Raw genomic sequence first — 12,541 nt, 5'->3', positions numbered from 1 at the left:
CACTGCTTAGTCATGTAGTGTCTGAAGCACTACGACTGCAAGACTCCTGATTACAAGGCAGAAAGTCGTGCAGTGTGACCAAGGCATCACAGGTGCTTGATGTACTGCAAAGAGAGACATTTATACAGTGCACATACTGCATGTGACCCTAATTTAAGAAATGTATATTCGCTATGATATTAGTAATCTTAAGATGCATTTTTTCCCTCAAAGTTGAGCTGAAACCAGCGGCTTTTTGAATTTTTAAAAGTGATGACTTATTTCCAAAAGTAATCCCAAGTACTATAAAGTGTAAGTGATTTGTAGTTATTGTGCTAAAACATGCAAAATCACTGGTTTGGTCCTTTTAAATCACCCACTGTCAGTGATTTAAATGCCATGCTGTAAAGACAGATTTATCCACCCCCTGTAAAATCTGTGAAAAACTCGATTTGGCTGCTGGTCTGTGGTGATTTTTCACCCTGAATGTGAAGAGGAAGGAAAAGGAGAGGAAAGTTGAGAATGAATGAGAGACCAACAAAGAAACACAGTGTGAGTCATTGAAAAGTAAAGTGTGAAAAGCGCTGATTCTATGGAGCGAATTTCATTTCGCACACATGCTAAATGTGACAAATAACGCAACAAAACAGACAATAATGAGCGCTGTATCCACTCCATCTGGCATGAACAATACGCAATATGCAAAGTGAGCACATGTGTATTTTATAACACACATCTCCATGTTTCTATAGAGTTTTTTTAGTCACCTTGTATGTATGTAGCCCGTTACTGAGGTTGAATACATAGCAGGTTTCCAGATGGGGAGGAGTGGGTGGAGATGTGGTGAGGACAAACTTCCTGCCTGTGCACAACAAAATGCTGCAAAATAAAAAAGGAGAAAAGAAAACAGAATCTGTGTGGATGAGATAAACACAGCCCAAATTAAACTGTCTCACTAAGAAGGTAGGTAGAGAGCACATACTGTATATCTCTTCCCGGGCTGCACCATTCTCTAAATTGGTTATCTCAATAAAAGAAAGTGTTTACAAATTGTAACCCGTAACTGGATTTTAATTTGCTTTAAAATATAATCTGCAATAAGGCTGATTATGATAGCGCCCATGAGTTTTGGAGGATCCGAAAATCCAGTCTGTTTCCTGAGGGAATCAAAACAAGCACCGTTGGTTGTCTCAGGGTTGTTGCTCCTGCATGATGGAGGACAACTGCATGAAGCTGAACCTTTCTCACTTACTTCTGAGTCTTAATTGGCGAGGGGAGGCACGAGGATGCTATTCTGAACTTCTCTTTACAATGAATGGCAGCCTGGTGCATGTCTAGTGTTTGCATGTTGAACAGGCGGCAGATCGCCGCAGTAATGGTGTTGCTGAAAGGAGTTGCCTGGACAGCCTTGTCGCCAAATTAAAAATGTTAAAAAATTCTGCAAACCACTGATACATTCACATTTGTCCGTGTCAGGCTATGTACCATAATGACGTTAAGATGGTGGAGTTAGGGCGGACGAGGCTGCCAAGCCAGTGACTTCAGTCCAAGACCGTGTTTCAATATAAAATATTTAATGACTAAGAGTCAGAGTCAGGTGAATTGCAGCAAAGCTCAGCATGGAGGTGAATAAAAAAATAACAAGGGAAATAAAAACAACATGCGAACAAGGGAAATAAAACATATTAAATGTGCATCAAATTACATAACCCTGTTGGAAGTAAAGTGTTTGTGGTAGTGACAGGAATGTGGTGTGTGTGTGTTTGATCAAAGTGAAAAAGTGTGTTATGTTCCTGGAAGGAAATATGTGTTTTCAAGATGATAAAGAGAAGGATGCAGAGAGAGTGGCAGATGATATGAATGTTGTCACCTGGAGCAGGAGGGATCAGTACATTTATCTCATGCTGCTTCCCAGCAACTTCCATGATAACATGTTTGGTTAACTTCTGGCATTAATTGACTGAGATTTTCATCACCTTTTCTTAAATGGCACTGATTAAATTAATTATACTCTCCCGCGGTGAATATCCCCTTGACTTGATGTGTTTTGCTCATTTCTTAGGCTTTCTGAATCCTCCTTCCTTCTTCCTCAGTGTTTCTTCATCTCCAACTTTCACTCTTCTGTCTCTGTCTCTTCACTTTTTAACCTTTGACCTCATTCACTCTTTCTGAATACACAGCTGTCTCTTGTTCTTACAACTTACAGGTGCAATATGTAAGAATTGGCCACCTGTCGAATTCATACTCTCAACAAATAGTTAGCGAGTTAGCTCGGTAAGCTCAGTTAGTCGTGCAGCTAGCGGTTTGGACTGGGAGATTAGGAAGTGCTGGTGTTTACATCACTAGCACAGGAGCTATGGACCAGGAGAGACTGTGGAACATGTATTTATTGTTCAGCAGACTATTTCAGACCTGCATAGATCCTGACGGGACAAATAGGCATGTTGGGCGTTCTCATTAGATGAAATTAGTTTGTTACTCTTGCGGAAAATGCACTTCGATTTAATACCACATTTCAGTGCAGCCAAATTCAACTGAAGGTTTCAGAGATCCACAAAGAACCTTTACCGGCTTTCCAAATATTGAGATTGAAGAAGCCTTCAAGCTCTCTTAGATCTGGAGAAGTTCAAGCACAAAGATTACTAAGAGATCGCCGGTATCCTGTCTGGATGCCTCAAACTAAGATTAGCCCGGGGTGCTCTATGCAAGCATTTTCAAACTGCCAATCAAAGGGCAAGAACTCATTGATGTAACAGCTTTATGTCTGAAACTAAAATGCAAATGTGTGTGGAGGACAGGCATCAGAAATGAAAACCAATCCAATGTTCTGCTCACAGAAAGGTGATGCTCCTGCACTAAAAAGGTATTGGGACTTCAAGGAATCATTTTGATCCACAACCAGTACACATTGGCATTTTACAGCTGATTCTTTTAAAAACCCTTTCACTAAAATGTTTTGAAATTTAACAGCATTTCCACATGCGTCTAACACACAGCAAGCTCCAAGACATGGATTTGGATCTCAGAGAAAGGCCAGAGAAATAGTTCTCTGATTGTAGTGTGAGATAAAATGTATTCAGCAGATTGGGACTCCTGTGTCTCTTCCTCTAACCATGTGAACCATGATAGAGAGGTTATACAATTCATGGACCTCCAACTTTGCAGTGTTCATTATACAAGAAATTAGACTTTTTGGATTTTAGATGAACATCCACTGAACCCATAAACTCGTTTGAGATGATAATGGGAACAACTTCGAGGATCATGACGAAAAAAGAAAGAGTGAGAGTGAAAGAGTTTCACATGAAGATGAACTCTTCGTGAAAGGCGATCCCCAAGGAGCCCGATTTGGATTTCCTGTTTTTTCAAGTGTGGGCATCTTTTACAAAGGCTGCTTAATTCGTACATTATGTCTGGAACAAAACAGCACCAGCTTGTGAATGTACACCAGAAATCTGGCACTGACAAGACTGTTTACTTCACACCACAGTTTCCTGTATCAGAGCCAGAGCGTTCACAGTACTCCTGTGTTTTCCTTATAGTTTGTTTTTGTCTCTTTTTTTTGTGATTTTTTTTTTTTGGTTGCGCTTGCCGTGGCATCTGGCTTCAGTCTGCGGGCCGCTGGGAAATCATGTGTAATCATACCAGTTGGTGTTGAAATAGGTTTTTGGAGCTTCTAGTTGTTCACACAGACACACACACACACTGTATACAGACAGATGAGTGTACAGCAATATGACGACACAAAGACACATAGAAATAAGCCTCACCCACATTTAATCAAAAACAAAACAAGATTAATTCGCTTACGAGATTGCATGTGTGTCAGTGTCTTGTTCCTGTTGTGTTTTCGTCTGTCTTTGTCTCTTTGGCTCACACCTTCACACACGCTCACGCCACACTCAAGCAGACACTCACACGGACATGCAGTTACATTTTTACACAGACTCCCCACACAGCTCACCTCACTCCAGTGTTGTTGGTGCTGGTTTTATCAGGGCTCGTAAAATACCACTGGGAATGGCAGCTGTGGAGACCACACACACATACGCACACACGCTCAACAGAATGTTGTCTTTTACAACCATAAAAGTTTCCTTAATGTGCATGAAGGTATTTCTTTTCTTTTTTTCAAACCAAGCTGCTAGTTTTAAAGAATTTTCATTGTTTCTCCAACCTTCCAGGCAGAGATTTTTAATTAATTTCAGTAATGCAATGCCGTCACAATGCCCAGGATGTCTCATTTTATTGTTGTCAAAGCCACATTGTTGTAGTGTTGTAATGGAGGTGAAACCGCAGATGATTTGAAAAGCTTGTTTTAAAACCACATCACATATTGGAAAGGAAATGACAGACTGCCTCGAAGGTAGGAAATATGTCAAAAGTCCCAGAGTTTGCCTGTAATATAAAGTGCGTGTGTTTTATAGTAAGTGGGCTAAGACACACATACTGGTGCGGTTATATCAGGGCCATTTTACACTGTTAGTATACAGTATATAGATACCTAGAGTAAACTTTTTCTTTTCTCTCTTCCAGGCTGCAGTGAGTCATGCTCAGAGTGCCGTGGGCCAAGCCAGCAGGAGTGTGTGTCATGTTCGGACCCAGCTGCCTTGCTCAAAGACGGGGAATGTGTTCCTGACTGTGGCGCTGGTTTCTACAGTCAAGAAGGAATCTGCTACGGTAAAACGGACACACAGTAATCATTTGATGTTGATACGGATGTAACATGTTTTCCCCTTTTTGATATTAAGATTTCAGGAATAGGAGGATCATGCTGCATTCCACTGTACTAAAAAACAGCATGACACGGTAAAGTGCAAAGAACCGTCGTAATTTCAAGTCGGAAACTTGGGGAGATCGACCAAGCCTGATTTTGCTGACATAGACACACATGATGTTACAGCATTATGGTGGCGCACACAGTCAACAATTTTACCTATTTATCACTTTTTACTTTATGTTGCCGTTTTCAATAAAGCCTTTATGCCGGCTCTATGCCCATTCTCGTGAATGTGATATCTCAAAGCACCATGAGGGAATTTCTGCAAATTTGGCACAAATGTCCACTTGGATTCGAGGATGAACTGATTATATTTTGGAGGAAGCGTACCTTAACTGCTGTGCGTAGGCATTCAACGGCGAGTAATTCTAATTTGCTTTCAGTTGATTCATGCTTGATAGAAGTTGCAAACCATGAGATATGAGCCAACTCCTCTTTTCTCTTTTCACATGTGCTAATCTATTAAATGAGTAAATGTTGTAGTTGCTTGTGAAGTTCAGGGACCAATCAAACATCAGTTTGCTGTGGGCATCTTTTTTCCCAGGCAGATTTACTGGGACGCATTACCTTCAGAAGTCTGGAATATAAACACAGAAATATCGACTTCCTACTTGCAATGGATTGCAGCATATCTCTCACTGATCCCCTTGACAAAGGCACTTGCTCCACAACTGGACCTGTTCCTCAGGCCAATCTGAGGTCAGGATTTAACCCTAAAGACATGAAGGGATTAATAAAGCACTTAATTTAGACCCAATACACACTTGTGTAAAGCTAAAGTGTTGTTAACATGTGAAGGAGGGTAAAGGATAAATATTGTTTAACTTTTTTCCTTGAACCTGAATTGTCTACTTCAATTATTCATTTTATGTTTTCCAGAATGCCCATGAAATTGCCATAAATAAATTACATTTAGCTTCATAGAAAACAAAACCTGTCTTGCTTCTGCATGGCATTGTGGTCTGTTTTCTGCTGCTGTGGAAATGATAATTGGACTCCAAGTAGGATTGTTAAATGTCTTTACAAAATGGCACAAGACTTTACTTTTGTTTACCTGAGAATCTTCAAATTGCAGATGAAAAATCTGCTATTAAAGGTCTTTTTTATCTTGTCAAAAATGGTTTAATATGACAGGATCTCGTTTCTTTGTTTGGCCTTTATCCACTAAAGTTAGAAAAAAATATAGAGCCCCAAAAAGACTGTATTTAAAGCCTCAGAGTGTCTGAAAATATACTGTCATATATGAAAAGACGCCCAATGTATATACTGTAGCGTCAATGAGATATAAACGAACATAATAAATCATATACGTCATACTGTCAGGCGATTTTTCTAAATTCAAGGCTATAAAAAGAAAGGTTAAGGAGAAAAAAGCGACTTACAAAACTGCAGTTATCCCTGTGAAATGTGTTTGTTCACCATTTGAGACAATAAGAGTCTTTTTTTTCTTTCATGTGTGAGCCGACGGTGAAGGTTTATTTGGGCTTGTTTTTCTATAGAGTCCCTGTGGAGCCTCATGCAGCATCCACTCCATGTGGTGCCAAAATGATAAGTCAGCAGTAGCCAGAGTTAGCAAACAAACAATTAAAAAAAATACAATAATTAGCAGTTCTCTGTTGCTCTAATGAGGATTCAGAAGCTCTTTGAATAAAGAGATCCTGTATGAATATGGATGGTTTCTATTTTTGAGTGGTAAGATGAAGCAGAGCGAGAATAGGCTTCCCTCAGGGCGATGGTGAACTTTCTTTGGTTAAAACCACCTGGAGGGGTTGTGGGGGGTGTGGGGGATGTGGGTGGGGAGGCTCATATGGAAGACTTAAAGCTTTCAGTGAGCAGCCGTCGGCAAGAGTCAAAGAACTCAGTGAGGAGCCCTCTTTTAGAAAATGTCAAAACCCAGGGAACTTTATGGAAAAAGGTCAAATCCATCAGAACTTGCCAGTTTGTACTATGAGACCTGGTTTAAATGTCAACATCTGGAGAGAGCTGAAGGGTTTTTAACTTTTCGATATTCTTCCTCGGGACTTCCTGGATTAGCTTTGAAAAGGTTTCCCTTCTACTGATTTAGCCTCTGTTTTGATGGAGGCAAAGATCTGTTTGAGCATGTGTGCTTGTCATAGTGTCATGTTAATACGAAACACTATACACGCACACATGCACACACACAAATGCACCGTGTTGATTCAGCTGAAGTTCAGTTGTTTCTATCTATACTTTTTACAAAGACTTTTTGTATCTTATTACTTTTTAAGTTTCTATTACTGTGACTACAACACAAAGTGAACACAAACTTGCAAACAGTTGAAACAAAAAGTTGAACAAACTCTGAACTTCAGAGACTTTATTTTCATTAATTCAGTTTTAAATAGAGCACAGCGCATTTTATCATTCAGACCAGAAGCCATTAATTTTAACATGCTGCGGTTCACAGCCTGTGATTCGTCCTGTGCCTCCTGTTTCCCTGACAACCCCAAGTGCATGAGCTGTCTGCCGGGAACTGCCTTGCATCATGGGAAATGCATTTCCCAGTGTCCTGCTCAGCATTACCTGGACACCCACAGCAGATGCAGAGGTAAGCTAAATCTTCAACACCTAAAACTTTGCCATCCTTTCTTGGTATTGTGGGAGTTGATTCTTGTTCTTATTGTTCTTGTTTTATGTCTTGTTGTTGTTGTTGTTGTTGTTGTTGTTTTTGTTCAACCAGCTACTGTAGTCAAGTCTTGCAAAACATTTTAACAATATTTAACTGTTTTTACTCATGTAATCACCCGTTTTAGCTCTCTGGTCACACTCAAATTTCAAATATTAAAACAGTTAAAGTAACTTAGTTATGAAGTCAAAGTTCTGGGATTAAAAGCCACTGTCAAGCAACCTCCTTTCTTGTTCATCAAAGAACATTAAGCATGTGAGGTGCAAAGGCACATGGCTTAAATGCTCTTAATCTACTTTAAGAGCATTATGGTGTTCTTCAAGTAAAATTTCGTGAAAGAGAGGAAGTATTAAGTATTAATCTCTTAACCGACAGTTCAGGTTCAGTTCTTTTCTTTTCCTTTTTTTCTCCTAAGCCTGCCACAGCTCCTGCGCTTCCTGCTGGGGTCCCTCGGTATCCCAGTGTACCCTGTGTCCAGGTGAGCTCCTTCTCCACCAAGGTCAGTGTGTGGAGGCCTGTGGGGAGGGACTCTACTCCCAGGACAGCACTTGCCACAGTAAGACCTTGTATCTACATTTCGTCAAAATGATATATGCTTGCAAAAAGTGCTTTATAATTTTCCACCACTGTCACTCTGCCCTTTTGACCTTTCATCTCCTCTGCTTTTAGACTGTCATCCGTCCTGTCGCTCCTGTGTTGGACCCTTGGCCTCAGACTGCCTCCGCTGTCTCAAACCGGAGGAAGCCCTCCTGCCACAGTCCAGTCAACTCCAGCATGGCGTCTGCACTGCTGGATGCCCTGCGCACAGCTTCCTGGATTACATGCAGACATGCAGAGGTGAGTACATACGGTCTTTGCTTACATTTCTTCCTTTATTTGGAAGGAAGTGCCTGGAAGGGTAAGCTAGGGAGTCTCTGCTGCCCATAAGCAAGTCAATCATTAGCCACTTTGGGTTTCAAAACAGATCAGGTAATCATTCGCACTAATGTAATTTGTTAAAGCCCAATGAAAGCAGAGCTTAAAGGATAATCAATGACTGAGCAAAGAAAACAATGTTTTTATCCAAGCAAAATGATCTTGATGCAAATGGTGCCTTTATTTGAATAACAGTAATTATTGCTGAAAGAATTAGTCAACCAGTCAGACTGTCAATTAACAGAAAATTCATGGACTAAAATTGGTTTAATCGGTAATCTGTTTTCAGTGATTTATTTGATAAGAATATAGAATATGTGTTGCTTTGACCTTCTCCAATGGATTTTACGTTTTGGAAACTTGTAACTTGGAAAACTTGGAATTGTGTGTGTGTGTGTATGTAAACTTTGTGGACGTATTCGGAGAAGGAAGATACTGTTTGTGTGGCGACACCTAATTAGGCTGTTTGTGAGTGTGAAATTGTGCATGTAATGGGCTAATTTCTGAGGTGGGTTTTAGGTTTGAGGGGATAGTCTGTCAAGTGAGAATAATTATCACTCGCCTACCAACACACACACAAACACACCGCTGCAGCTAACAAATCCTTGCCAAAAAGCCTTTTTTTTTTAAACGAAACAGGACAGCATCGAAGAGATGGAAAGACTGTAATCAGTTCTCTCTACCTCCCTCGTACCTCCAACTGTGTGCCGTCACATTCTATCCACTTAACACAATGGCTGCTCTGCTATCTTATTACCTCCCTGTTCAGTTTGTGTGCCCACTGACCACACTGCCTTCAGTATTTGGCAGGGAGAGGGGTATTTGTTCTTTTCTACCTGCTGTCTCGTCCTCGAACGAAGCCAAGTCAATCGCCAACGCTGGCGTTTAGTTCAGCTCTACTTTCCACTCAGCTCAGTTTTCATCTGCAGCAGCTGCTCTTACCTGAAATGAGATAATGCACACACTGCCAAACAGCAGTTTAAGGTGCCGTTTACATTGAAGTTGAATTTTAGGTATGTATGCGCAGAAACTTTAGAGTGCATGAGTAAGAGTGGTTATGACATGATGAGACATTGCGCTGATCCTGACCTGGAAGAACAAGAGTGTTGCACTAAGCAATTTCTTTAATGGATTGTTGGCTGCCTTAACAACCGATTATAAGTTAATTGTCATTAGTATATGAAATATGTTAGACACAATAGAAAACTGTTTGTAGGCTACATTGGGAATTAAAAGAACAGATAAAGTAAACACCAAGTTACTTGAATTATAAATAAAATAACACAAAATAATGACTTAATTTAATAGCCAAGCTCCCGTCTGTTGCTATTCAACAACTGGGCCAACAAAATCCAGCCCATACTGAGGCGTCTAAATGGCTAAAATGTAATAATGTCAGCTTGTATTGAAGGTCTTTTTACATTTTTAAAATTACAAACTACTTGTGTGTTAATTAAATGACATTTGTCATACCAGTATTTGGGATTTTATTTTGATATATTTTATAAGCAAGTATTTGTGATGTATTTGTGCCCGTCTCTGATTGTTGGTTGACACATTTTTAAGTAAGTCGCCACTTTACATAATGTAATGCAATCTTGAGGTTTTTTTTAAGTACTGTTCAAGTAACAGTATGTTTAGTGAAATTACAGAAATATTGCATGCCTTACAATGTGTATTTATTACTTTAAAATCAATATTAGATTAACATTTAAGAGCAAACTAACCAATTGTGTCTTGATGTGTTACTTATGTTATGATACCACATCAGAGCCTTTATATCTGAAATTCTCTAGTGTCTACTGAAACTAATAGTGGTTTCACCGCAAGTTTCTCTTTTAACGTGGGGGAGAAATAATCTCTAAAGGATAGCCCTAGTGAGGGTACAAGTCATTGGTACTAAAGCAAAAGTCAAGTTGGAAGTCCCTTGTTTTTGCGAAGTTACCAGATTTATGGCTTGACTCTGACTCAACTTCAAGTCATGTTACTTAAGGGCAAACCTCTGACATGCACTAGACAACTTGGTGAAGGCTAGGGAAATATAGTGGTCAGGGTTAAAGAAAGCGTCATACATTGATCAAACACTGATTTCCCGAAGGTGTTGGTCTAAAGGCACATGCAGTGTTGCAGCATTCGTCGTTTGTGTAGCCGACAGACATATCTGGACTCTGGGGAAATGAAAATACAATACAAAGCTTCAGCACTGTATTCACAAACGAACTGTACAGTTATTTATCATGAAAACTGAAGACTGGACAGGAGGTTTGGGGGTATGTTTTTTTTTTCTGCATTTCTCACTGCTTTGATTCCAAAGCTGCCAGTAGAGATGGTGCAGAAAATGAGTCACATGTTAGGCACAGAGAGTTTGAACACAAGAAAGGTTGCTATTAGCATAGCTTCATTGGGATTTCCCACAGTGTTGCAGATAATTCCTTGCTGTCTGTTTACAGTTACTCAGCAGCTGTGTTTCAAGGTACAATTACAATTTAGTTATCATGTCAATTACAGGGTGCTCTGAGGAATGTTGTTGTAGTTTCCTGTTAGATGATGGTTATGTGGATTCCTAAAACTGTGAAACATTGTGATTTGCCGCTTCTGTTGTAAATACCTTTCCCCAATTCTTGTTTCGTTTGGTCTGTGAGGAAAAGTCAGTATCACCAAGACCAGAAACCGGATTACTGGTTTGCTGGCACACGGTAAGCCTAAAATTAGAGTGTGCAGCCAATTGGTTACCATGCTTTTGCTTTTGAATAATGGATATTTGCAACCTCTAGGCTCCTTACATTCATTTCTCCAAGAGCTCAGGAGTCTGCATCACTTTGATTTTAGGGATCTTGAGCCTGAGGCCACTTAGTGATGTTTAGGGCAGAGCAGTATTTGTCTCCTCACAACAGTTTACTTTTAAGTTTAGAGAGGGCCAAGCACCAGAGAAATTTTTGTTTACTTTACCTCAATTGAATAGTCGTTAGCTGTATTGGATTCCCGTAATCATCCTGGAGGAGATAATTGCAAATCAATGTGTAGTAGTTGGATTGGAGTGTCCTCTAACAAGCATTTATCTCTGATCGCATGGGACCAACACTGAGCCAATATAGGGGCTAGAGTGGGTTTAAATTCAGTTGCAAGGTATTTTTCACCGAATTGAATTCATGGCTGCAGCCAGACCTGCATAGCTAATATTCATTATCACATACAGAAACATCAGATTATTCAGCAAATAGGGCAGAGAGTGATGTCAAGAAGCAGCATGGGCCTTTAATGAACACTAAGCCTCAATTAGCCTCAAGCCTTTTTACCCCGGCTCCTCTTTTTGAGTGCCCTCTTGCCACTCAGAAAATAGTTACAAAGGGTAGTGGTTGAAATCCCCCTCTATGAAATGTGATAATTAAGACCCTAGTATGTCATCAGTTGTCAATGGCGTTTATGTAAACAGACGTGACCAGACATCTCCAAAATCGTGTCTCCCACTGTGGTGATTTCTCTTGCACTACTATGGTATTGTCACAATGCCATTTGACATTTATCTGATGGACGCTTGCAATTTATTTACAACTTCTCATAAACAAACAAGTCATTAATAAAAAAGAACAATGCCTCATTACATGGTCACTAGTGGTGCTGTAAAGGCTAACGCAACATTTGCTCCTACCCTGGCACACTGCAGTGATATTAGAGGAGTGGTACCAAGTGCAGCAACTTCACTGCTGGACTCTAGTTAAATTTTGGCCGCCATATGCCATCAGAGATGGGGAATGCTACATTGAAGTACGTTAAAATGCACAAATTGGCAATAACAATGTAATGCCAGCTAACTAGCCAGTTAGCTAAACTACCAGCAATAGTGTTATGCCTTTTATAAAGAAAAGGACGAGAGAGTTCTCATAACCCTTAGTTTGAAGTGTGTCTCTGAAAAACCTCCATTTGGAGGGCCACGTAACCCTTATACTTGAACCAACCCCTCTATCCCCAACAAGGACTTACTTTGCAAGTAATTGCCTCAGTCTATCTGATTTTGTATTTTATTTCTATATACATCCTATGGTGCAGTGTGACACATCATCAATGATGTATCCTGGGTTCATCAGAGTCTTTCAATATCAGACAACCTAAACAAGGGACCCAGAGTAGATCAGACGCCAAATTGTGTCACTACCCCACAGATCAGATGTAGTGATATTGGTCTGCATACCCAGGTCCATACCTTGTTCATACTGTATGTA

At 40.1% G+C, this 12,541-nt stretch overlaps 1 protein-coding gene across 2 annotated transcripts in view; it reads left to right on the top strand.

Annotated features, from left to right (window-relative positions):
* Nucleotides 1-12,541, top strand: part of fras1 (Fraser extracellular matrix complex subunit 1) — a 233,826-nt gene that overhangs the window by 113,846 nt on the left and 107,439 nt on the right. For both annotated transcript variants that reach the window (XM_084361068.1, XM_084361067.1), the window contains exons 14-17: nt 4,516-4,659; nt 7,188-7,328; nt 7,822-7,962; nt 8,076-8,243. In XM_084361068.1, coding sequence (XP_084217194.1) covers nt 4,516-4,659; nt 7,188-7,328; nt 7,822-7,962; nt 8,076-8,243 — 594 coding nt within the window. The remainder of the gene's footprint in view (nt 1-4,515; nt 4,660-7,187; nt 7,329-7,821; nt 7,963-8,075; nt 8,244-12,541) is intronic.

This window comes from Pagrus pagrus (genome assembly GCF_965226575.1).
Source record: "Pagrus pagrus genome assembly, chromosome: 8".
NCBI lineage: Eukaryota > Metazoa > Chordata > Actinopteri > Spariformes > Sparidae > Pagrus > Pagrus pagrus.
The sequence above is the reverse complement of the archived record's forward strand: the minus strand, read 5'-3'. Positions and strand labels throughout refer to the sequence as shown.